At 37.8% G+C, this 26,211-nt stretch overlaps 1 protein-coding gene across 1 annotated transcript in view; it reads right to left on the bottom strand.

The window, feature by feature from the left end:
* Positions 1-26,211, bottom strand: part of TEX11 (testis expressed 11) — a 219,150-nt gene that overhangs the window by 53,356 nt on the left and 139,583 nt on the right. The window contains exons 18-20 of the mRNA XM_084789325.1: positions 21,368-21,492; positions 14,485-14,570; positions 12,658-12,714 (exon numbers count right to left, since the gene is read on the bottom strand). Coding sequence (XP_084645451.1) covers positions 12,658-12,714; positions 14,485-14,570; positions 21,368-21,492 — 268 coding nt within the window. The remainder of the gene's footprint in view (positions 1-12,657; positions 12,715-14,484; positions 14,571-21,367; positions 21,493-26,211) is intronic.

The raw sequence follows: 26,211 nt of genomic DNA, 5'->3' as shown, positions 1-26,211 counted from the left end.
TAAAATGATCAGATTGGGAGAGAGGGTGTGTGCATGCATGCGTGTGTGCATGTGTGTGTTGGAAGAGAGAGAGAGAGAGAGAGGAGGGAGGGAGGGAGGGAAGGGAGAGAGAGACAGAACTTACTCAAGAGAACACTAATATACAAACATACATGGGCAGTATAAAAAGAGTAAAAGAAATTCTAAGAAAGAATCAAAAAGAAATGCTGGGGCTTCAAAACAGCAGAAATGAAAATTCCTGTGATAGGCTTGTCAGCAGACCAGACACAGCTGAAAGGGGATATACCAACAAAGATTTCAAATACCTCAAACCAAAGAGAATAAAGACAAAAAGCCCAAGGACTGTGGAACAACTGAAAAAAGTGAAATGTATAATGGTAACACTGAAAAAAGAAATATCAAAACAGAAAAAATATGCAAAATCATAATGGCTGAAATACCCTCTCAAGTTAATCTTATGTATCAAACCAAAGATTTAGATCAAGAAACAAAATTAAGGGGAGAGAGGGGGAGGGCAGACAGACACAGGCAGAGCCTTAGCAGTATAGTTCAATACACAGAAAGTAAAATATCTAGAAAAAATCTTCAGGAAGCCAAAAAGGGGTAGGGGAAGACCCTTATAGATAGAGGAACAAATGAAAGAATTTATCTGACTTTTGCTCGCAAATTTACTAGACAGCTTTTTATTATAACAACAAAATATCTAACATTTTGTGTGTGTGTGTGTGTGTGTGTGTGTGTGTGTGTGTGTGTTTGTATTAAAAACAGGTATATTTAGCACATAGTGGATTTGTATCTGGTAAGATTGGCAGGTCACAGCACATCAGGCAGGGGCACATGTATGTAGAAGAGCTTACATAGCCAAGCAGAAATCATAAGGGGTGAAGGAGAGAAACTAGGATTTCTACAATCTCCTCTGAGGATACACTCCCAGTGATCAAAGGACTTCCAAGTAGGCCCTGCCTCTTTAAGGTGCCACAATATTTTCAAATATTGCCTTCATGTGAGCCAGACCCTTGAGAACCTCAACCTATGTCCAAACTGCACCAAAAACCTCACAAAAAATAGTGTAATGCTGTACTTTGTAAAGATCTTTTAAAGGGGAAGAATAGAAAAAGAAAAGTGAATGAAAACAAAAAGTGAATGGGAACATTACTATTTCCAAGGAATTAGTCACAAAACACTGAATCAATAGCAAGCTAATCTTAGGATTTCTGGCACTCAGAATTGTACAGTATTTATTAAAGCTTTCTTAACAGAAAGACGATGTAAATTCAGTGAGAGAGCATTTGTCTAACATGCACCAAGGCTCTGTCTTTTATCCTTACTGCTGGGATTAACACGACTTTTTGCCTGTCATATTTTGAATGGGAGAAGATATCTATTACAGTAGACAATAAAATGGGGGGGTATTCAGACAGGTAAGAAGGAACTATATTTGTTCTCAGATAATTTGTTTGTCTTTATAGAAAATCAAAGTAACAGACTCTACTGGCTCCCTCCCCAAACTCCACCCACTCCCACCCTCAAATACTGGAACTCATAAATGGTCACCATAGGGTTTCAGACTACAAGGTAAACATACAGAAATCAAGTACTTTCCTATACCAACAAAGAACAAATGGAACTTGAAATGAAAAACATAATACTATATGACCTGTCCCTGCCTGCCCTAACCAACAAATCTTTCCCATGCTTCATCCAACCTGTCAACCCAGTAAAAATCCTGCACAACCTTCTCCAAGGTCTAACCTGGTGAGTCTTCCTGCTCCCCCTCACCATCCCTCCCAAATTAGGTCTAGCCCAAGTCCTATGTCCAGTGCCCTAGCCTAGTTAGGCCACCACTACCTGCTCTGAAACTAATCTATAGGATTCCTTAAGAAACCCTCCCACACCATGTCAAATCTTTCCACCCAGTCAGATACGCCAGACTTGGATCAGGACACAAATCCTGAACACAGAAATTGAGCTGGTGCCTCTTAAGACCCTTCACCAACCCAGCTACAAACCCTGCCATTTACAGTGGTGACATACCTGCATGATATGCTGGTACAATAGTGGCACAAACACTATGAGAATAACCAACCACAATTTTATGGGATCAAGGCCCACTCTACAAGATAGAACCCATGATTGACACTGCTTGGGTGTCTTAAACTTGATAGGCCATGGGCTTAGAAAAAAAATCAAACACTACTGATCTGCTTAAGAAATGTAGCAATAAAATGACTCCTTATGATATTCTGTTATACCCATAGAATTGTATCTTCCTCAATTATCATCAGAAAAGCTTCCTCTTACAGTAGATTAGAACAAATACAGAGATACACAACTGGACAATGGGCAAAAAGTGAGACATTTCAGAACTGTCAGTCCTAAATGGGATATCGTCATCAAAACCCTGCCCTCAGGGCTCAGGAAGCTATGCAGAGAAGGAGATGGGAAAGATTGTGAGAGCCAGAAGGGATGGATGACGCCAAGGAAACTTTGTTTTCCAGACACAACAGACCAGATGACTAATGAACTCATGGAAACTGGGGCAGCATGCACAGGTTCAATCCAGACAGGGTCCCAGTGCTGGGAGGGAGAAGTGAACGCCATTTCTCTTCGCTAACCAATCTCCAATTGTCAACCATCTACGAAGGAAAAATTAGTTTTGACCAATGGAATCTCATGGTATAAATAAACCACACTCGGGATAAGCCCCATGCCCAGAAGTAGATGGCCAACACAAAATGAAATCAATTGTTCTGGGGGGATCAAAAATGGTGGCGCCAACTATGCATGGTGTCTGAGCAGCAGGACAGAGACTAGGGACTGGGATGGGGGCTACAGACCTCAAGACCTGGACAGCCCTAGGTGAGAGGGGGTCCACATGGTGCAGAGCACAGGTGGGTCTGGCCACAGGCCATCCAAGTGGTCCATGAAGGACCGGTGCCCAGTCACCAGAAACTGGCTATGTACCCGCCAGCAAGCTGTAGCTGCTCCCCGTATTTCAGACTCTGTATCTAGGACTGAAGTGTGGACAGTGAAATGCCAGCATCTGGATCTGCTGGCACAGGGGAGAACCCAAGAGAATGGGTGGATCTGACCTCAAAACATCCCACCAGTCCACAAAAACCTCATGGTCCTGTGGCCAAGGGCAGGGTCTCCAAAGCCCAGCACAGTCTAATTGGGCTGTACCTGCACTCTCTCTGACTGAACAGTGGGTTACATAGGACCAACATCAGTGTTTGCTGGCCTATAGGGGAGCCCAGAGTGTGGACTTAGGATAGATCTCACTTTGGATCACTCTGCCAGTCCACAGAGGGCCTCAGGGCCTACTCAGGGACTCAGGGACCACGCAGGGAGCCCAGGAGGCTGTGGACACATTCTCCGGCTATGGCACAGTTCCCACACTCTCTGGCAGACTGAACAGAGGCCCCAGGGCCCAGGTAGCTGAGGGTAGGGTCTCCAAAGCCCAGCCAAAGGCTGATAGTACCTAATACTATCTTGGACTGAACCTTAGGCTGCAAAGCAGCAGCACCAGCCTCTGCTGGTCCAGTGGGGAGCCCAGGGTGTGGAGCAAAGTCCCCTGGAGCTAAAATCAGGTCACCGCCTGATCCAGGGAAGGGTTCCCTGATCCCCACAAGTGAGAGATCTCAAACTATATACATTCACCAACAAACTACTCTCAACAACCAGTGAAGGACACCAGAGACTACCTCCCAATGTAAGGAACAGCAAGATGACTAAAGGCTAATGTAAAAACACAAGCAACAAAACCCAAAATATTATGGCATCTCCAGAACCCAGTTACCCCAACGAATTTAACCTTGGGAACTGAAACACAACTGAAGCATAAGAAAATGACCTCAAATCCTTAGTAATGAAGATGATAATGGAGGAAATAAAGAAAATCCATAAACGGTATAAAACGCCAACAAATGCCTTTCCTTGTTCTGCCTTTGCACTTCTACAATCTTTTGTTCTTCTACAGTGGATATGATGATTTTTTCAGGAGGGTAAGAACTGATATTTGTAGTTACAATGGAATAAGTAGTAAGGACTGAAGCTGGGTGTGGTGGCGCACACCTGTACCTGTACTCCCCAGCACTCTGGGAGGCAGAGGCTGGTGGGTGGATCTCTGTGAATTAGCGGTCAGCCTGGTTTACAAAGTGAGTCCAGGACAGCCAGGGCTACACGGAGAAACCCTGTCTCAAAAAAACCAACCAAACAAAGAAAAAAAAGAAAATCCTAAAATTCATTTGGAACCATAAAAATAACTTGAAAAGTCAAGAACAACTCTTGACCAAAAGAGGATATGGCAATATCTGACCTTAAAACATACTACTTATGGGTGCTGCAGCCCCTAGATGAGGCCCGATGGACAGTGAAGGAGGCTTCCACACTGCTCAATAATAGGAGTGCACATGTCCGCTGGCAAACCACATGACACAAAAGGAGGATCCCAGCATGGTAGAGCCTCAGAATGGTCCTGGTCTGCACGGAAGTCTCCTCGGACGCTGGCAGGCCTGGTACCTCCTCAGAGTGGCAATGGGATAGTTGGCTGCCCCAGAGCTATGTCAACTCCCCATTGGTCCAAAAGCTATACAAAAATGCTTGCTGCTGTATAATAAGAGTAGATCTTCACAGGATGCTGGTCTCAGGAGTCTGTTTCCTGGGTTGGTGACTCCATCTCCCTGACCCCCTTCTAGATCCAGGTTCCCACAGTAGAGTCATACTAATAAAAACAGCATGATATTGGCATAAATAATAGATACAATGATGCCTGGAATGAAACAGAGGGTCCAGAATTAAATACACTCATCGTCAGACAGACAGTTCTCCATGAAGGCACTGAAAGACTGTATGGTTTAAGCCCTGGATTCATATGGTTAAGTGCTTTGACTGAACATTGAAATCAATTTTATTTGTGCCTCCAAAAGAAAAAAAAAAAGCTAAATTGGTATGATCCTGTCTCAAACAAGCAAACAAATAAACATCTTTTGTATACAATCTTTGATCCAGGATAGCATCTAGGTTAAGGAAATTGTCAGAGGTGTTTGTACAAAGCTTTTTATAAATGTTACTTAGCACAATGAAGAAGTAATGTGATGGTTTAGATAAGTACCCTTCAAATATCTATGACTGGGCATGGTAGTACATGCGTGTAAATCCTAGCACTTGGAAGGTGGAAACAGGAGGATCACTGTGAGTTCAAGGCCAGACTGAGCTACACAGTGAGTTCACAGCCACCCTGGGCTACACAGTGAGAACCTGTCTCAAAAAATGTATTGGAGAATAGCAGCCTTTTAATAAATAGTGGTGAGTTTAAAAGTGCATATCCATATATAGACGACCAAAACTAGAGCAGTGACTCTCACCCTTTACAAAAATCAACTCAAAATGATCAAAGGCTTTAATGTGAAACTTGAACCATTTCAAGAAAATGGACAAACACTTCAAAATATTGACATAGGCAATGATTTCTTGATAGGACCTTTAGTAGCTTATAAAAAGGCAGGATTTCATAAATGAGATGTTGAATTAAAAAACTTCTGCATAACAAAGAAAATAATTAGTGAAAAGATAACCCAGAGATAGGAGAAATATCTATTAGCTAATCATATGGTAAGAGACTATTATCCAGAATATGTAAATATTTTTAAAAGAATGAATACTAGAATCAATTAAATTGGCAAATGAACTGAAAAGACACTTTCCAAAATGAGTAAGTACAATAAGCCAAACACAGAAGAGATAAGTAGTAGATATTTTCTTTCACATTTGCAAATTTAGAAAAATGACATGAGAATAAAAGAGAAAATTTGGAATTGAGAAAGGGGCTCTGGAGTGGGACAAACAGGAAGGAGAAAGTAAAAGGAAAGGGAGACATGATCAGTGTATGCTATATACATGCCAAGGGAGACATGATCAGTGTATGCTATATACATGCCAAGGGAGACATGATCAGTGTATGCTATATACATGCCAAGGGAGACATGATCAGTGTATGATATATACATGCCAACGGAGACATGATCAGTGTATGATATATACATGCCAATGTCACTATAAAACTAATTAATGCGTGCAATTCATACAGATTAATAAAAAAGATGGTAGACTCATTCTGTTTCTATGTAGCTATGCCCTACATAAACAGGAGTTGATTCGTTTACTAGACTAGTATTGTCTGAATCGGTTCAGCACAGTGGCTAAATCTAATGTTCCTACTAAAAAGTAGAATGTTTTAGTTAAAAATAGAGAAAAGGAGAAATAGTAGATAAAAGTAAGGCAAGAAAATGAGCTATATAATAAGGGGAATGAGATATTACATCAACATCTCAGAGAAGCTAGGAACATATGATATTGTCTCAGGACAGCAAAATGGCTTGACAACTCAACCTGGGTTCAATCCCTAGGACCCACACGGTGGAAAGAAAGAAAACATGGACTCTTCAAAGTTATTATCTGACTTCAATATAAGTACCCCTCTCAAAAATAAACAAATGAATATAATTTAAACACTATTAAAATCTAAGAATATGACATATAAAAAGATGCTCCTTAAGATATGTCATCAAGAAAATGTGAGGTAAAACAAAAAGACGTCACTTATTACCTATTACATAAGCCAGAAATCTTGCTTCAAAGTATTGACTAAAGGAGCTAAAATCTAATACTACACAAAGGCCCACAGATTTAGAATGTTTATAATACCATTTAAAACAACTAATACATTTCCAAATATAGAAGCAATCATGATGCCCTTTAATGGGTAAATGGAGAAACAAGATGTGGTACATTCAGTGCTGAAATGATATGTGCTATCAGTCATAAAATCAACATGTAGGAGTTGTAAATGCTTATTACATGAGAAAAAGCCAAAATAAGAACATTTATGACTATATCTACATGACATTGTACAAGACAAACCTATGACTGTAGCAAGGAGTTGAAAAGGGAGGGATAAATAAGTAGAGGATAGAGGATTTTTAGAGCAAAGAAAATACTCTGATATGGTATGGTATGGTATGGTATGGTATGGTATGCTATGGTATGGTATGGTATGGTATGGTATGCTATGGTATGGTATGCTATGGTATGCTATGGTATGGTATGCTATGGTATGGTATGGTATAGTATGGTATAGTATGGTATGGTATGCTATGGTATGGTATGGTATGGTATGGTATGCTATGGTATGCTATGCTATGGTATGGTATGCTATGGTATGCTATGGTATGGTATGCTATGGTATGCTATGCTATGGTATGGTATGCTATGGTATGCTATGCTATGGTATGCTATGGTATGGTATGCTATGGTATGGTATGGTATGGTATAGTACGGTATAGTATGGTATGGTATGCTATGGTATGGTATGGTATGGCATGGTATGCTATGGTATGGTATAGTATGGTATAGTATGTTATAGTATGGTATGGTATAGTATGGTATGGTATGGCATGGTATGCTATGGTATGGTATAGTATGATATAGTATGGTATGCTATGGTATGGTATGGTATGGTATGGCATGGTATGCTATGGTATGGTATGGTATGGTATGGCATGGTATGCTATGGTATGGTATGGTATGGTATGGTATGGTATGGTATGCTATGGTATGGTATGCTATGGTATGCTATGGTATGGTATGATGTTCATCTTTGTCTAAATACATAGAATATAGAACACTGAGAGAGAACCTTAGGGAAAACTGGGTAAGGTGACAATGTATCAGCCTTGTTCCCGTAGTTATGCCTTCTGTATTTATCTGGTAAAGGGTGTTGATGATGGAGGTTAATTATAGGTAAACAGGGAGAAGGGATATACAGGAATCTCTGCACATTCCTCTCAATTTTGCTATCAACCTAAAACTATTCTCTAAAAAGCACTGAGTTAACCCAGCCCAAAAAGACAAACACTGCCCGCATATTCTCTCTTATCTGTGGTTCTTAGCTCCAAATCCTCAATGTGAGTATAAAACACGGAGGAACCACAGAAACCAGAAAAGTATAAAAGAACACTAGGTGGGGGAGGGGTATGTGAAAGGGAAATAGCAAGATGTAGGTAATATGAAGTGGGAAACAGGAAAAAAAGGTAGTGGCTCCAACTCGGGAGGAGGTCGGTCAATACAGACAGAGATGGAGGGACGAGGGACAAATAACACCAACATTATTTGATAAAGCCTCAAAGAATCATATTATTTTGTATTTACCTAGAATTATATATAATACATATAAGTGTGTTTATGTATATAATATACAATATTATACGTATGCATATCTTAAAGGAAATTAAGCTTGGAGTACCAGTGTTCCCCAAAAGAACTATAGACTAGCAAAACCTCTGGTACCACGCAGAGTAAACCTTCCTTGGAATGGTTGGTCAGCATAGCCCAAGTGACCTTCGAAACTAGACTATCCATGTAGGCCTTGGTGGCCTCTCAGGTTGACGGTGGCCCCTATTGCTGAAGACACTTAGAGGACTCAGATGATCTGAAAGCCCCTTCCTGCACTCTAGCTCCCGCAGTGACAGGGAAGTATGATGCGCACAGCCAATAGAGGAGGCAACAGAGTAGTCATACCCAGCTGCCACGCCTATGAGCCATGACGACGGCCAGCAAGGTAAGGCATTTGTAACAATGCAGTAAGTGGCACTCACATGCTGGTGACAAACAACAGCTGCCCAACTGGCCCAACTCAACAGGAGGGAAATCATGCCTGGAACTAGAAACCTAGCCAGCATCCCAGGGCTAGTGAGGCCATGGACCTTAGAGAAGAATCCACTACTGCCACTTTGCTGGGCCAGCAAAGTTCCCTACTACATTCTAAAGCTTCTCCTTACACCCTCTGATACGTATACATGTCACCCCTCAGCAAAGAAGCCTCTCTTTACAGCAAATGGAGAAAATCACAGAAAACCACAGCTGGACACAATGCAGAGATCAACTGATCGTGCGGAGCCCTGCCGCCCTGCCGTAACGGGCACATCTATGTCACGCCTCCCCTGTCTATGGCTCAAGGAACATTGAGGAGGACGGGGCAGAAGACTGTAAGAGGCTGAATACCAGGAGTCTTCTGTGAACCAGTCTCTCCTAGGAATGGCTGCAAAGACAAGACCAGGACAATGACTATATTAATGGGCATTCTAACATGGAAGGGGAAACTGTCACAGGGTCCCACCCCTGGACAAGGACCTACAGGCAACAAAACTGACTGCTAGGAAAAGGAGAATTAGACTCTTCCAGGGATGAGCCCTCTTCTTAGTTGTTGTCCAATGCAGAATTGTCAGCCCTAAAACAATATATACACAAACAACAAAAACAGACTAAGCAGGTGTTGTATTTAGATATAGTTGTGCACACTCACATGTGTGTATGTGTGTGTGTGTGTGTGTGTGTGTGTGTGTGTGTGTGTGTGTGTGTGTGTGTAAAACAATCATAAAGAAAAGGAGGCCATCAAATTGAGGGGTAGGCATGGGAGGAGTTAAAAAGTTGGAAAGATAGTACTTGGGAGGGGCTGAAGGGAAGAAAAGGAACGAGGAAAAGTGGTGTAATAAAAGAATATATTGAAAAAATTTAAAAAATAAACATAAGGGGGGAAAGCTGTAACTGATCAGATATTGTGATGCATGTCTTTAATCCCAGCACTCCAGAGGCAGGTAGATCTCTATGAATTCAAGGCTAGCCTGAACTACATAGTGAGTTCTAGGCCAGCCTGGGCTACATAGCGAGGCCTTGTCTCAAAACAAAAAAAGAAACAAAAGACCCAGTAACTATTTTAGAAGATAAGAAAGACCAGTGGGAAAGGGCTTTAGGAGACAGTAACAGGAAATGAAGATCAAAGTATGTGATGCACACTTATCATAATGTCACAATGAAAGTCATTATTGTCTAATATATACATATAAAATCAATAACTGTTAAACCAAAATTCTGTTTTAAGCCAAGAAAAGTAAAAAAAAAAACTTCAAAGACAAAAGAAAAATCTACAGTGAGCACTTAACAGAATAGAAGACCATTTGTCTCAATCAGAGGAATGACTATGGAAGCTCTGAGAAGCTCATCTAAGGACATTTACAGGAAATAGGAGAAGACTGGCTTTAGGCAAGAGTGAGAAATACAGAAAGACCTACACACACACACACACACACACACACACACACACACACACACACACACACACACACACACGCACATGCACATATGCACGTACAAACCCACACCAAAACCTGCCCATGACTGCAGGTAGTATTACTTAACAGTCTGTGATTTCTGGAAGACAAATTTTGTAAGTCTTACAAGTTTATGTATAATAACTTTATAGAAACCTTTGTCAGTTTGAATTAAACTAAGCTAAAGTTGACTTCACTAATTTAATTCAGTTGTTATCTAGAATAACCCAGACAAGGTCCATGAATGCAAAAATGTATCACAAAGAAGATCAGGGACACAAAAACATGTATGTAGAAGATAAACTGTTTTAAATAACTAAGCACACAATTTATAAAGATACCCCGTTGCTGAATAGTTTTACGTCAACTTGACACAAGCTAGAGTCACCTGGAAGGAGGGAACCTCAATTAAGAAACTGCCTCCATAAGATCTGGTTGTTAGGCATTTTCTTACTTAGTAATTGATGATCTTAGTTAGTGATTAATGGGGGAGGGCCCATCCCACTGTGGGTGGTGCCTTCCCTGGGTTGGTGGTCCTGGGTTTTATAAGAAAGCAGGCTAAGCAAGCCATGGAGCACAAGCCAGTAGCAGTGTCCCCTCAGTGACCTCTGCATCAGCTCCTGCCTTCAGGTTCCTCCCTGTTTGACTTCCTGTCCTGACTTCCTTCAGTGATGAACAATGATATAGAAGCAGAAGCCAAACAAACTCTTTTCTCCCAACTTGCTTTTGGGTCATGGTGTTTTATCACAGCCATAGAAACCAAACTAGGCCATACTGTTAATCTAAAACTATAGAAATCTTAAAATAGAGAAGAACTTAAAACACTGTAGTCCAGTTTTTGTTTTGCAGAGGAGAAAATATAGCTTAGAGAAATTAAGTATGTTGTGATTGCCTAAGAGAAACGGAAAAAATAAGTGAAACAACACACTAAAATTCAATTCTCTTGTTTATCATTATTGAGTTAGGTGCTTTACAATGTCTTTACTAAGTTAGTTGAATTTTTATCTTATCAAATGCTGACCTCTACCGGAAAAATGCTGGATTTTCTGCATTAGCATACATATTTGAAAGTAATAATAAATAATTAAATGTTCTACAATTTATTATTAATTCGTACAATATCCTCCTCCTTTACCGGCTTCTGAATTAGAATTAACAGGTAGGGTTTGACTGAGTGCTACAGTTACATGGATTATGAAGAACTTTTAAGTACCGTGCTGAAGAGCTTGTAAAACACTAATTACAGTAATTTGAATAAAATGCATCCCATAAGTCTTGGGTATTTAAATACTTGGTCCAAGTTGGTGGCTGCTTAGGGAGGATTAGGTGGTGTTATTTTTTTCAGAAGGAAGTATGACAATGGAGAAGAGCTCTGAGGTTTCAAAGCACTGGCACCTCTGTACTCTGTGCTTCCTCTTTGCAGTTTGAGATGTGAGCTCTCAGTTGCCACCCCACTCTGCCAGTTGTGCTGATTGTGGTGTTTTATCAGAGCATCAGAAAATGTAAGGCATTGATATTCAGTTATTCAAATACACGTAGTGGCAATTATGTGCCTGCTGCTAAGCTAGATCCAGAGATACAAAGATACAAAGTTAAATACAAATGCTCCCAGCCTTCACAATTTGACAGCTATTAAAGTTTAGTTCTGAATTTCCTAACTCCCTACACCTTAAAAATAATTTTATTGTTGATAATCTCAAAGATGTTCCAATGCTAAAAGACAAGTTATGTTTAGTTCCTGTATGCTTACCACCCAGCTTCAACAATTATTAACTCATCCATCTTATCCCACTGTAAACCTGCAACTACTTCTGTATTATTTTGAAGTTTCCAGATATCACATCATCACACCCATACATATTTCAAGGATGCATCTCCTGGAGATGGAGAACACTTCTTAAATACTTTTTTCCTGCTGCCTAGAAATTAATGTCCTTCTTTCCATGACTAGTTAAGTTCTGGATATCTTATACTATGGGAACTGTGAGGAGAAATGTGTTTCTATAGTCTTAGCTGAGATAATAGAGAACAAGAGTCGACAACTATTCACTACAACATTTGTGCTTTGTGAATTCCATTGAATCTACAGTTAAAGAATTACAGAAAAACATGATCAGGTCATACATAAAATGGGAGGACTTATAAACTCCCAAGCACTCATTTATTTACTTATAGAATGATTTCCCTATAGACTGTATTTTTTAACCTATTAAATATATTAATTCACCAAGTAACTAAGAAACTCCATGAAGCACACATTGGTTTTGTTTCCATTTTACAGATGGAAAAACTGAAGAAAAGAAATGACAAGAAACTTATCTAAGCTATACATCTCATAAATAACCATACAGAATATGAATCCAGGAAGATTGGCTCAAAATCTATATTAATTTCATCCACTACACAATATATCTTTCAATATAAAGTTTCCATTTAAAACTACTCTATGTTTTCTAACAGTAAAGACACAATCTCTCTTTAAATAACTTACTTATTTTCAGATTCTGGCATATGAGAAATTTGTGGAAGAACAATTCGAACAAGACACCTGTGTAAAAAAGCAATACAGAAGATGATTCTTAGTGATAGAGTACTTGTGTGAGTCTGTGCTAGTTTTTCCCCATTTTGACACAAAAACTAGAGTTGTCTGAAAGGAAGGAACATCACTTGAGAAAATGCCTCCATAAGATCTGGCTGTAGGGCATTTTCTTAATTAGAGATTGATGGGGGAGGGCCCAGCCATTGTGGGTGGTCCCACCCCTGGGCTGGTGGCCCTGGATTCTATAAGAAAGGAGGCTGACAAGCCATAAGTACCAAGCCAGTAGGCAGCATTCTTCCATATTCTCTACTTCAGTTCCTGCCTTCAGATTCTGCTGACTTCCCTCAGTGATAGACTGTGATCAGGAAATATAAACCAAACAAAACCTTTTCTCCTCAAGTTGCTTTTGATCATGTTTTCATTATAGCAATAGAAAGTAATCTAGGAGAGGCCCTGGATTCCGTCCCCAGCACTGCACACAGGGGAGGAAAGAAGGGAGGAAGGGAGAGAATGAAGGTTAAACCAAGAGCAAGCAAGTGAGAGAGATTCTTAGGAAGAAGTATGTCAAAGTTATTACACCAACTTATCAACCTTGATTATACCAGGATACAGAAATGAGAAAAGAGGGTTAAATTAGTCTTATTTGTAGATCTTTGTATTGTTTTAAAGGTTGCAATAAAAACATAAACTTTATGGTTTGGAAGTGAAATTTAACAATTTTAAAACAAAATTATTATTTATAATAAGTTATTAAACAGTTCCAAGTTCATCTAAGTACAGAAACATCAAATATGGTATACGACTCTGTGTGTTGTTTTTTTTTTTCTGTAAGAAACCTATAATTGGTTTTCGAGTAACACAGAAGAACAAATGACAAATCTTTGAAGGGACCTGGAAGTATTGCTACAAAATGGTATGGCGAAGTAGTTGATTTTCAGACCTGAAAGTGCTTTTTTATGAAATAGTATCTGAGCCTGGTACAGCAGTACACCTGTGTAATACCAGCATTTGGGAGGCTGAGGAAAGAGGGTTTTGAAGTTAAAGTTACTCTGGGATACATACTAAGATCCTATTTATAAAATAAAATAATAAAATAAGGTAAAACTTGAACTAATAAAACAAAATGAAAAGATGGGGCTGGAAGGTCACATGTGGTAGTGCGTGCCTGAATTGCAGCACTCAGGGGATAAAAACAACAGGTTTAAAACCAGTTCCAGGATAGCCAGAGTTACACAGTGAGTCCTTGTCTCAAAACGGGTGTATGGCTGGAGTTGTTGCCGGCCTAGAATGGATGAAGCCCTAGGTTTTATTCCCGACAGTGGGAAAAATAAATTACTTAAAAAGAAATGCTATATGTTCTGAATGATTTTAGATATTTGATTGAAGATATTTCAACTTCTGACAAAAATAATTCGATTACTCTATTTCCTGTTAGAAGTATTGCCTGAAACAGAGTTGACAAGCAGTAGAACAGACCTAACATCCTTTAGGTTACTTATTTTTCACAATCACAACTGTAGTGCCATCATGTTCCAATCTGACCCTCAGTATTGCATGTGAACTATCCCTTCGAACAAATAATTTTCCTTTCTAGAAAGGAAGAAGTGGGAGACAAGGTTCAACCACAAACCTTTGCTTTTGTTCTTTTAACTGAGAATCTTTGTTACTGGCTTTTACTTAAGGCCTTAATATCATCAATACTATATTGGCAAAGTTTGGAAATTAAGAATAAGGAGAGAAGAGAAATCTTTACTTGTCCATAAAACATGAATTTCTTACTTTAAAGCTCCAAGTACTTCTTCTGGGTCTTCTGAAAGTTCATATAAATATTCCAAAGCTTTGCCTGCCACAGACTGTTGTCCATTCTAAAAGAAACATAGTATGTTAAGTTACATCTTAAAGAAAGTGATATTTGGAACAGGTTATCTATACAAAGAAATATATATTACAAAGTAATATATTCATTTTTTTCTCAAAAGAAGTAACAGTATAGAATAAAGCTATAATTCATTGAAAAAAAGGAAACAGGTTCATTTTATCTTCAGAAACTCACTTCTGTTTTTCTTGTGTTTTTCCTTTGGCTCTTTTTATTCTGTTTGCTTTGTCCTATTCCTATTTGTTTGTTTTTGTTTTATTGTATTGGATTGTATTTTTAAAATTATTCCTTAGATTCCTATTTTCTGTTTTGTTTTGTTTTTGTTTTTTGAGACAGGGTTTCTCTGTGTAATAGCTCTAGCTGTCCTGAAACTCTCTTTGTAGACCAGGCTGGCCCCGAACTCAGAGATCCACCAGCCTCTACCTCTCGGGTGCTGGGATTAAAGCTGTGGGCCACCACACCCCAGCTTAGATGCCTGTTTTCTAATGAGAGCCAAAGAGTGTGGATCCAGATGGGAGGGGAATTGAAGGTGTTGGATCCTCTAAAACTGGAGTTACAGATAGGTGTGAGCTATAATGTGGCTGCTGGGAACTGAAGTAGGGTCCTTTGGAAGAGCAGCCAGTGCTGTTAACCAGTCAGCCATCTCTCCAGCCCCATCCAAGGTTTTTTTTAAAGACAGTAACCAAAAGAACCCTAAATTGTTGAATTCCCTTGTTTCTAGTACTATAATACTGCAAAGGTTCTGTATATTCCCCTTCTGCATCCTTTTCTCACTTCTCTCAGCTCCTTCAACCTTTCTATTATACACTTTTAGTTTAGTCCATTATCAGAAAGGTCTATGAGAGACCTCTTCTCTGAAAGTTTCCTCCATGTTATTTCTGCAATGAAAATGTATGTTTCATCCAAGGATACTGCTTACATGGGAAGCTTCTCAAGTACCAATAGATTTTGCTTTCATTATCTTTCTAGATGGAGGTAGAGTATGTACCTTCATTTTTCAGTGCTATTTTCATGGTGTCCTCTCCCTTTCTTTCCTAAAATCACCACTTTGAATTTCTTGTCATCAGATTATATCTGTTATTAGTTACCATGATTTCTATACTTCTTACTGTTGCCATGGTCCCTAGATCCTTTATTGTTGCTATGGTTCCTATATCTTTAATGTTGCCATGGTCTCTATTTCTCTTGTTTCTATGGTTCCTAAGTGATTTCTTCTCATTTGTTGCTGCATTAACTACTGCTAAGTTATTTTATCCACCCCCTCCCTCCCTCTCCCCATCTCTGAGAATTTTCAATGCATAGACAGATGATCTTTGTAATATTTTAGCCTCTCAATAACTTAAATTCCATTACTAATAATTAAAACAATTTCATACTGTTATAAACTAATCTAAATGCCTTTATATTCTTTAAAGTACAAACTGGTGAAGTCACTATGGAAATCAGTATGGCGGTTCCTCAAAAAACTAGAAACAGATTTATCACTGTTCAGCTGCACCACTCCCTGAGCACATTTCCAAAAGACTCTATAGCCTACTACAGAGATACTTGCTGATCTATGGTTACTGTTGCTTTCTTCACAATAGCCAGGAAATGGAAACAGCCTAGATGTTCATCAGCTGATGAATGGGTAATGAAATGTGGACATATACACAATTGAATTCTATTCAGCTACAAAGAGAAATGTAATTTTCAGGTAAATGGATAGGGCTGGAAAATAATACTGAGTGGAGTGGCCCAGATGCATAAATAGAAAGGCCATATGCTTTCTCTTTCTTATTTGGGGATCTTAGATCTGAATCTTTAGGTTTGAGTGTTTAACCTGAAGTAGCCATAAAAGATAGGAAAAGAGGAAGAGACCATTGTGGGAGGTAGGGAGAAGACGCACTAGAAATGCAGCTAGTAGGGTATAGGTGCTATGAAGAGGGTTAGTGAAAATTGGGGGAGACCTAAATGGATGGTTAATATAGAGGGGGAAGGTGGAAAGAACAACAAATGGTTTGAAAAAGCCATAGGGAAACTTAGTACTTTATAAGCTGACTTAAAATCACAGTTTTAATATAATTACCTCTACATGGCAAGATAAGGCTCCCATAGGAGCCAGTGTTTATTTAACAAAAACTCCAGTGCCCGGTAACGGGATACTTCCCTTCAAATTGTTGGTCTCTATATCCATTATTGTCCAAGATACCCCATCAAAAAATACAGGCTATTGTCAATCACTCTTGGTTGCCTGTTAGAACATGAACATAAGACCCTGCTAATGGAGACACCATGCAAATTAAGCTGGTATTGACCTGAAAGCTAGCTGACTGAGGGTTACCTCTAATAGTGTTGGAAGTTGTTATGCAAACCACCAAGGAAAACCTTTACCAAAGCCAGCTATAAAGCCTGAGATTCACAATAGGAAAGCAAGACATTCCCAATGATGTGGCAGTGAGACTTGTATCCTGAGGCAACAAACAACTAATCGGACCTAAATCCCACTTAATTGGAGGGAACTCATACCTGGTACTGTAAACCTAGCCAAGAACCCATTGCTGGGAAGGTCATAGATCATGTGGTGATTTGAATAAGAAATGTTCAACATCCTTGAACATTTTAATACTTGGTCCCCAGTGAGTGGTGCTGTTAGGGGAGGCTTAGAAGAGGAACTACATCGCCAGAGGCAGGGTCAAAAGCTACTTGCTATTTCCAGTTCATCTCTATCAGGTTTTGGGGGAACTTTTTGTCTTACTGGTCTTTTGCTTATGTACTTTGGTTTCCAATTTTGTGGTTTTGCAGGATTTTTTTTTTACTTGTTTTTGGAAGTCTCTCTTTTGTTTGTTATTTTGTGTGTGTGTGTGTGTGTGTGTGTGTGTGTGTGTGTGTGTGTGTGTGTATGAGAGAGAGAAAGAGAGAGAGAGAGAGAAGAAAGAACATGGATTTGGGTGAGTTGGATCTGGTAATAATTGGAAGAGGGGAAATGTGATCAGAGTATATTGTATGAAAATGTTTTTTAATAAAAAAGGCAAAAAAGATGTGAGCTCTTGGCTTGTTGCTCCATAGTTCCCTTTCATGATAATGATGGACTGTCATCCCTCTGGGAGCAATAAGCTCCAAATAAACCATTTCTTCTATAAGTTACCTTAGTCATGTCATTTTATCACAGCTACAGAAACATAACTAATATATCACGGTGAACTTAGAACTTAGTACTACCATACAACTAAAGAAATAGAGTTCCCAACCACCTTCTAAATACTCATCCTTATGACCTAAGTGAAGATCTCATGTACCAGCAAAGAAGCTTCTTTTACATTTCATCAGATGGAGACTATTAGAAAGATCTATAATTGGTCAAAAGGCAGAGAAAGAGGTGACTGGGTTGCCCAGCCCTAAATGGGACATCTATAACACAACCTCTACACCTTAGGCTCGGGGGATATTGTGGAACAGTGGGCACAAAGATTGTAAAAACCTAAGGACTTGGATGATAGCTATTTTTCTGGGCAGGACAGGAATGTAGCTCCCATGAATACTCAACAATATGGTTACCTGTGTAAAACCTGCTAAGACGACACTAATTTACACATCAGCATGGCTAGAGAAAGTTCCATAAGCCTCCAAATCCCCATCCCCAGATGATGAACTAAAACATACCAGTCAAAGAAATCAAAGCTAAGGTCTGCATAAGAAAGAGAACATGTGTTTATTTATTATATCCTCACATAGTATATTTTTAAAGTTCCATTTTCCTGAAATTTCATTTGCATTTATAGTTGAATATAATTCCATGGTATATACGTACTACAATTTAATTATCAGTTCAATGATTGATAGACACCTAGGCTAGTTCAACTTCCTGAATATTGGGAATAATTTCATTTTCTTCACACTCTCTTACATATCTATGCATTCCCTCTATTACTGACTACAGCAACCCTGCAGTAAAACCTCCAACCCATTGATGCTTCCACGTTGTCATTGTGTCTCATTCACTTAATGTCTTCTGATACACCCACTTAAAATTCTAGAAGTATTCATTATAATTACTCTACTTTTACTGACAGTTTTCATTCATCGCATTCATTTTATAAAACTGAAGATCTAGTTAAGTACAATTTTGCACTGACTTTTGTTCTTTCATTCATTAGGCAGAATGTAGAAGTTGTACAAAATTATACAACTATTTGCTTTATTTTTGAACATTATCAAATGAGTCTTAATCCTATTAGCAAGCACATGGCACTTCCTTAGTCATTCATTTCCTGCCTTCATGAATGATTAGTTTATATCTTATCCTGCCTTCTCAAAATTCCTATATATATCTCCCAATGTCATCACTTGACAGCAATCTAAGAGAAATAAAAAGACAATCCATCAAAGGAGAGTGAGAGAGAGTGACTGATAAGAATAAAACAAAGAGTACTAGAAGCCAATTGTGCTTCAAAAAAGAACAGTCAACTGTATTGACTACTGATGATGATGGGTAAAATATAATGAGGACTAATATTTAACCATTGTAATATGCAGGACCAGGTCACCAGTGACTTTGACAAAAGCAGTTTGGTACACTCTCCTGAAAAAAATCTTACCAGGACAAAGTTCAGGAGATATAAAAGAATAAGTATAGATATTTCAGAGGAGCTTTGTTATAAAAGAAAGAAAGAAAACAAATTAGGCAGGAGATGGTAAGAAGATGGTTAAGACAGTTTTTTAAAAGTTTTTGTTCATTTGAAAAAGAAAGAAGAAATGTATAAGTTATGGGAATAACTCAGTAAAAGAGAACACAAAGGCAACGGGTGATGTAAGAAGCAAGTGCTTAAGCTGAGAGGTTGGCTTTAGAAAGGAATATGTACAGTTTACCTACAATTATTGTTGAGAAGATAAAATATATGGTGTGATGCCTGGTATATAGAGAGGTAGTTATAGGAATCTTGGAAGTCCTCTGCCAGGGTTCTTTAGGTTCTAGAATATGTATGTAGGTAAATTTTATGAATGGCTAGTGTTGTGCTTTCAATGTAAAATATCTCCCATAGGCTCTTAGATTTGAACACTTAGTTCTGAGTTTGCAGTGTTGTATGGAAATGTTACAGAAACTTCAGAAGGTGAAGCCTTGATAGAGAAAGCACGCCAATGGGGGCAGGCCTTGAGGCTTTCTAGTCCAGCCCAATGTTATGCCCTAGCCTTCCTGGACTACTGACGCAATATGACTGGCTGGCTTCGTGCTCCTGTCACCACTCCTTTCCCAGAACGATGGACTTTAAGCCCTCTGTAAGTATAGGCCAAATAAATTCTTTCACCCTCTAAATCACTTTTTCAAGGTATTTTATCCCTCCAACAGGAAATGAAACTAATACAGATTAAAAGATAAGGTAGCTTATTCTAGAAGAGAAAGCAGTGTTTTACCTCCGTAACATCCCTTGTCTAGTCTGTTATCTGAAGATTCGGTTATCATTGTCTCTCATTCTGCCTTTATTTTTCCCTATTCAGCTCCCTGGAAATAGAAACTGCTTTCCCCAAAGCACTGCTTGTGATTCTGTTTGTTGTTTGCGTTTGGTGTTTTCTGAGATAAGCTCAGTAGTCAAAGGCAAGTAAAAACAGATGTTTTTATTAAACTAAAATGTATATTTTGTTGTTAGAAAAGAAGAGATAACGGTTTATCATAGTACTAGCACATATCTTTAATCCCAGCACTGAGAAAGCAGAGACCCATGGATCTCTATCAGTTCAAAGCCAGCCAGGTCTATATAGAAAGCTCTAGACCAGCCAGAGCTGCATAGTGAGACACCACTCCCTCTTCAATAAAGACCGCAAATGTTTAAACTATTTCATTTAAATTGATGACAAATATATATTCTAAGTAGATACATATTTATTTGCATGGTGTGACAGATTCTCTATCTTTTTATAGAGTTGGGGATATAACACAGGCCTTTGTGCATGCTTGGCAAATGATCTACTATGAGCTATGTTCTCTGCTGCTGAAATAACATTTTTAAAATCTGAAGTTTCTCTTACTTTTAAAATGTCATTGTTATCATGATCATCACCATCTTCTTCATCATCATCATGATACATCATTATTATGATGTGGGGGGGGGACACATATGTAGAGGACGGAGGACAACTTTGTGAAGTTGGTTCTCTCCTTCCACCTTTATGTGAGTTTAGGGAGTTGAACTCAGGTTACCAGACTTGTTACAATTGCCTTTACCCACTGAGTTATCTCAGTGGTCCAGGAGTTGTTTTCTTTTCCTTCTTCTTCCTTCTTTCTTCATTCTTCTTCTTCCTTCTTTTTTCCTCCTCCTTCTTCCCTTCTTCACCTTCTTCTTTCCTTCTTCTTCTTCCTTCCTTCTACTTTCTTCTTCTTTTTTCTATTTTTCTGCTTTTCTTCTTTTCTTCTTATTCTCCTTCTCCTCTTCCTCCTTTTCTAACACAGGGTTTCTCTGTCCTGGCTGTCCTGGACTCACTTTGAAGACCAGGCTGGCCTCAAACTCACAGCGATCTGCCTGCCTCTGCCAAGTGCTGGGATTACTACAGGTATGTGCACCACCATGCTGGATATCCTGGAGTTTTTTTTAAATGATGTTTTGGTACGTTTGTTTTTATTTGTTTTAAACAAAAATTTGCTACTACCTCAGAAGAAGAGAAACATGACAATTCTCTATGCAGCTTAGTGTGAAAACATGAGATGAAAGAGAATAAAGGGACGTCTCTCTTGTGCCTAGCTGATGGTGAGCTTATGAATTATTTTTCAAAAAAGAAAAGCATATACTATATTAGAAGATAAATATGAATTACCTCTAGAGCACACTGTATGGCTAACCTCAGGATTTTGGTAGTTGAAACTCCACTTTCAAATACACCATTATCATATGATTCTTCATCTGTTAATAACATCTTTAAAGTATCGATTGCCTGTAAAGCTGAAACAAACAATAAAAATGTGAGATATTTTTAGCAAACAATACTTATTTATGGTTAATTATAACACAACAAATCTCAAATCACCGTAAGAATATTTATATCTTTAGAAAGATAAAATATATTACATCATATGAATCAATAAACCACCAAAAAGGATTAGAATATTTTAAAAATGCCTAACTGAGCATTTTGTGACTATGTTATTCCATAGATATATGGATATAGCCTCAAAAGCAAACAAGTACAAGATGTTCATCTAGCGCTACACGTAAGAACAAAATATGGAACTTAAAACCTAAATTCCATTATTAATTGGTGGATTGAATGCATTGTGCAACATTCACAAAATGGAGTATAATACTATTAAAAGGAAATTAATATATTATATTCCATTATACGTCTTAAAGGTAGATAATTATAAATTAAATGTGTACAATAGACATCAAGTGACACATAAGTTATACCTAATAAGCCAAAAAGGAGATAAATAGATTCACAAAATCCAACTGATCCAAAAGAAGTAAGTAAAAAGCAAAACAGCCACAAAGAATAGGATATAATTGGAAGACAAACAACCTAATGGTAAATTTATGTCTAATCGAGATGAATGTGGTGGTGCAGGTCTGTAGTCTCAGTACTAGGAGGCAAAGGCTGCAGGATCACAAATTCAAGGCCTAGCCAGGAAACAAAATAACTTCAAGGTTATTCTGGGCAATTTAGTGAGAGTATATCTTATAGTAAAAAGCAAAAGAAGGGCTGGAGAGCTGGAGATATAATTTAGTGGCAGAATGGTTGCCTAGCACGTATGGGGCCGTGATTTAATTCCTTACTACCTGAAAATAAAGTAAGCCTAACATTATTAAGAATCATATTATATCTAAATGACCAAATGAACCAACTGAAAGGCAAAGATGATTAAATTAAAACAAAAAGAAACATTCAAAAAGACATTAAAAAATTCTCCACTTCCCCTTGGTGGGGAGGCCTAGTGGCACTCAGAGAAAGAATAAGCAGGCTGCCAAAATGACACTTGATAGCCTATGACCATATAGTTGGGGAGGAGGGCCCCCTTGGTCATAGACCTAGGGGACGGAAATAGGGTGAGAGTGGGAGGGAGGGAGGGAGGAACAAGAGGATAGAAGGGATGGGATAACAATTTAGTTGTAATAGGAATAAATTAATTTTAAAAAACAATTCATAACAATATCAAGATTACAAAAAATTCTTTATTGGCATATACTCAGTTTACATAGTATTGGGCATTATAAAGACAATTTCACTCAGTATAGTATATACATGGGTCATATTCTTTCCTCCTTCCCTCCTCTCCCTTTTATCTCCTCCTACTAGTCTCCTTCCTTCCTTTAATCTCCATTCTACACTCACAATGTTTATATACATTAATGGCCTTACATATGTATAAAACCCCAGGATTCACCAATGACAGAAAGCATGCAATATTTGACTTTCTGACTTTCAAAGTATTCTGAGTTTGACTAACTTCACTTAATATGATGGTCTCAAGTTGTATCCATTTTCTAATTCTTCTTTATGCCTGAATAACATTTCATTGTGTATAAATACCACATTTAAACTTATTTTAATATCTGTTTGTATATATAAATACACATGGGTGTCTGTATGGTACAACACATGTGTGGAATTCATTACACTTTCTTTTTGGAATTGGTTGTGGGATCAAATTCAGATTGCCAAGCTTTCAGGGCAACTGCCTTTATCTACTGAGCTATCTCACCAGCCATCTTTTTTACTTTTTTCAGAGACAAGCTTTCATGCAGACAAAGCTACACTTGAATTTATTATGTAGCCAAGAATGACCTTGAACTTCTGATCCTCCTGTTCAATGGTGGGATCAGAGGTATGTGCCAACATACCTGACTTTATGTGGTGCTAGGGATAGAATCTAGACTTTCATGCACGCTAGTTAAGCACCTTACAAACTGATCTACATCCCAGCCACAATATCACATTTTCTTTATGCATACATCTGTTGACAACACCTAAGCTAAATATATACTTTGTTTTGTGAATAAAAAATAAAAGACAAAGTTGGTTTAAAATATAGGATAAAATACACTATAGTAAATATAATCAAAAGTAGGAACATCTATATTAATGATAGACAAGTAGATTTCAAAAACAAAGAACAAATAATAATCCATCCTAATTATTAAATAAGGTGCCAGTAAAAGCCTCTAAAGAAACTAGAAACTTACACACTGGACTGCAAGGCACAGACCTGTAGTCCTAGCATTCAAAACCTGAGGTGTGAGGATCATTTGTCCATAGGTGTTTGAAACCAGTCTGGGCAACAATGAAATCTTTTCTTTTTTTAAAGAGAAAGAAAGAAATGTAGATTTATAAACTGCCTGTCTAATAATAATACAAACGAACACATTTACAAGAATATAGAGAAACAGGGCTGATGAGATGGCTCAGCAGATAACGGTGCTTGCTGCTAAGCCTGATGAGCTCTGGAACCCACCTGGTTGAAGGTGGGACCAGACTCCTACACGTTTTCCTCTGACTTTCACACATACAATGTGGCCTACTTTCTTCAGCTTCCCTCTCCTCCTCAATAAATAAATAATGTTTTAAAAAAAGAAGATAAAGAGGGCAGGATCCAGTAGATGCTCTTCAAGAGAACCTGGGCTCAATTCCCTGCTCCATTCCCTGCTCCCACATGACAGCTCACAACCATCTGTAACTCCAGCCCTAGGGAATCTGATGCCCTTTTCTGGCCCCTGCAAGCAACAGGCACACTTGCAGGTAGAACACCCATATACATAAAATTAAAAAAAAAGAAAATAAGAAAACAAAAACAAAACAGAGCTAAACATATAGGAGCATGCCTGTAACCTGTATCCATAGCATACAGCAGAGGCAGGAAGATCACAAGTTCCAGGTCAGCCTGGCCCACACAGTGAGCTCCAAAACCAAAATAAATAAATAAATAAATAAATAAATAAATAAATAAATAAATACTGTTATAAAGTGCACCAGTAGAAGGTCTGATCAAGTAGAAGAAACTGAACTGAAAGACAGTTTAACAATATGTAGCCAAAGAAGAGATGAGGAAGAAAATGATAAGGAATGAAGAAATAGTGTGAAATGTATGGGACAGCATCAAGAGAGCAAATGCTCTAATTATAATAATAAAAAGAAGTTGAGATACAAACAGATAAAAATTTTGTTAAATGAAAAAATAGTAGAAACAATAAATTTCAGAAAAGATGTAAGTATCCATTTAGACTCTAAATTTTAGAGGTGAGTAGCAAGTGTCTAAGCAGATTTAACACAAGCAAGCTTTAACCAAGATATTATCAAGTAATAAAACACCAAAGATTGAGGAAAGATTTGACAGTACCAGCTGAAAAGGAGTGGCACATTTACGGGTGTGCTAATGATCCAGAAATATCATCAACCATGAGAAATTGAGAAGACAGATCTAAAGTACAGATGTTAAAAACAGCTAACTAGGAATACTTGGCAAGGAAATGAAGGGCAAATGAAAATTCCCAGATAAACACTAAAGAAGTATCATCAATATCAGAGATGTCTTGCTAGAAATGCTGAAAGGAAGCCTTTGAGCTGAAGAAAAAAAACATGCTGATTAGCAAGATAAAAAAAAAAATCTAAGCCATGAAAATACACAGCTAAATTCAAAATAGTCTTGATAAGAGTGTAATTCACTTGTATCTTTAGAATGAAGGTTAAAAATTAAAATATTAAACTGATACCTAAAATAATCTTAAAGAATACTTAATAGAAAATATAAGTTGTATCAGAAACATAAACTATGGAGAGGCAGATGAAATAAAATTGTTGAGTTATTTTGGTGTGATCAAAGTAGATAATCGTCAGCTCAAAACAGCCTATTATAAGATGTTTTAAATAAGACTTGCGGTAATCACAAAGATAAACTATAATTATTAGATAATACATACAGCAATCAAAGCAGATAACTACAGAATATCACCTGACTGCAAAGGAAACTAACAGGGAGAAAGGAAAAAGGGATCTGTAAGGCAAAAGAATGAATAGAATGGTAATACTATGTCCCTGTATATCAATAATTGCCTTGAATGTAAAGGGCTTAATTCTATAATCAAAAGACACAGAGTATATAAATATATTAAAGGCAAGAAAATATTGTATTTATAAGAGACTCACATTTCAGGACAACATTTTAAGGACACATAGTTTGAATGTGATGAGGTTAAAAAAAGACATTCTACATAAATGGATGACAAAATCGAACAAGATTAGCTGTATCTATATAAGATAAAATAAACTTTCAGTAAAAATTATAAAAAAGAGACAAAAAACAATTATATAACACTAAAGTGTATAAATGCATTGAAAAGTATTATAAATATATATATATTCATCCAACATTAGAATACTTAAGTATATAATGAGAATGACACAATTAAAGGAGGATATAGATTATAATACAATACTGGTGAGGGCCTTCAATGTTTTACTTTTAACAATGTCCATATTATCCACATAGACAAAAAATAAGGAAACACTGAATTTAAACTATTATTTAGACCAAATGGACCTGATAGACATATTGAAAATATTTTATTCAAAAGCAACAACACAATATACATTCCCCTCAAACATATAAAACATTCTCCAGGATAAACTGTGTCTCTTAAGAAATTTAAGAATACTAAAGGCTTAAAAAA

Source organism: Acomys minous (assembly GCF_964271855.1).
Source record: "Acomys minous genome assembly, chromosome: 7".
Lineage (NCBI taxonomy): Eukaryota > Metazoa > Chordata > Mammalia > Rodentia > Muridae > Acomys > Acomys minous.
The sequence above is the reverse complement of the archived record's forward strand: the minus strand, read 5'-3'. Positions and strand labels throughout refer to the sequence as shown.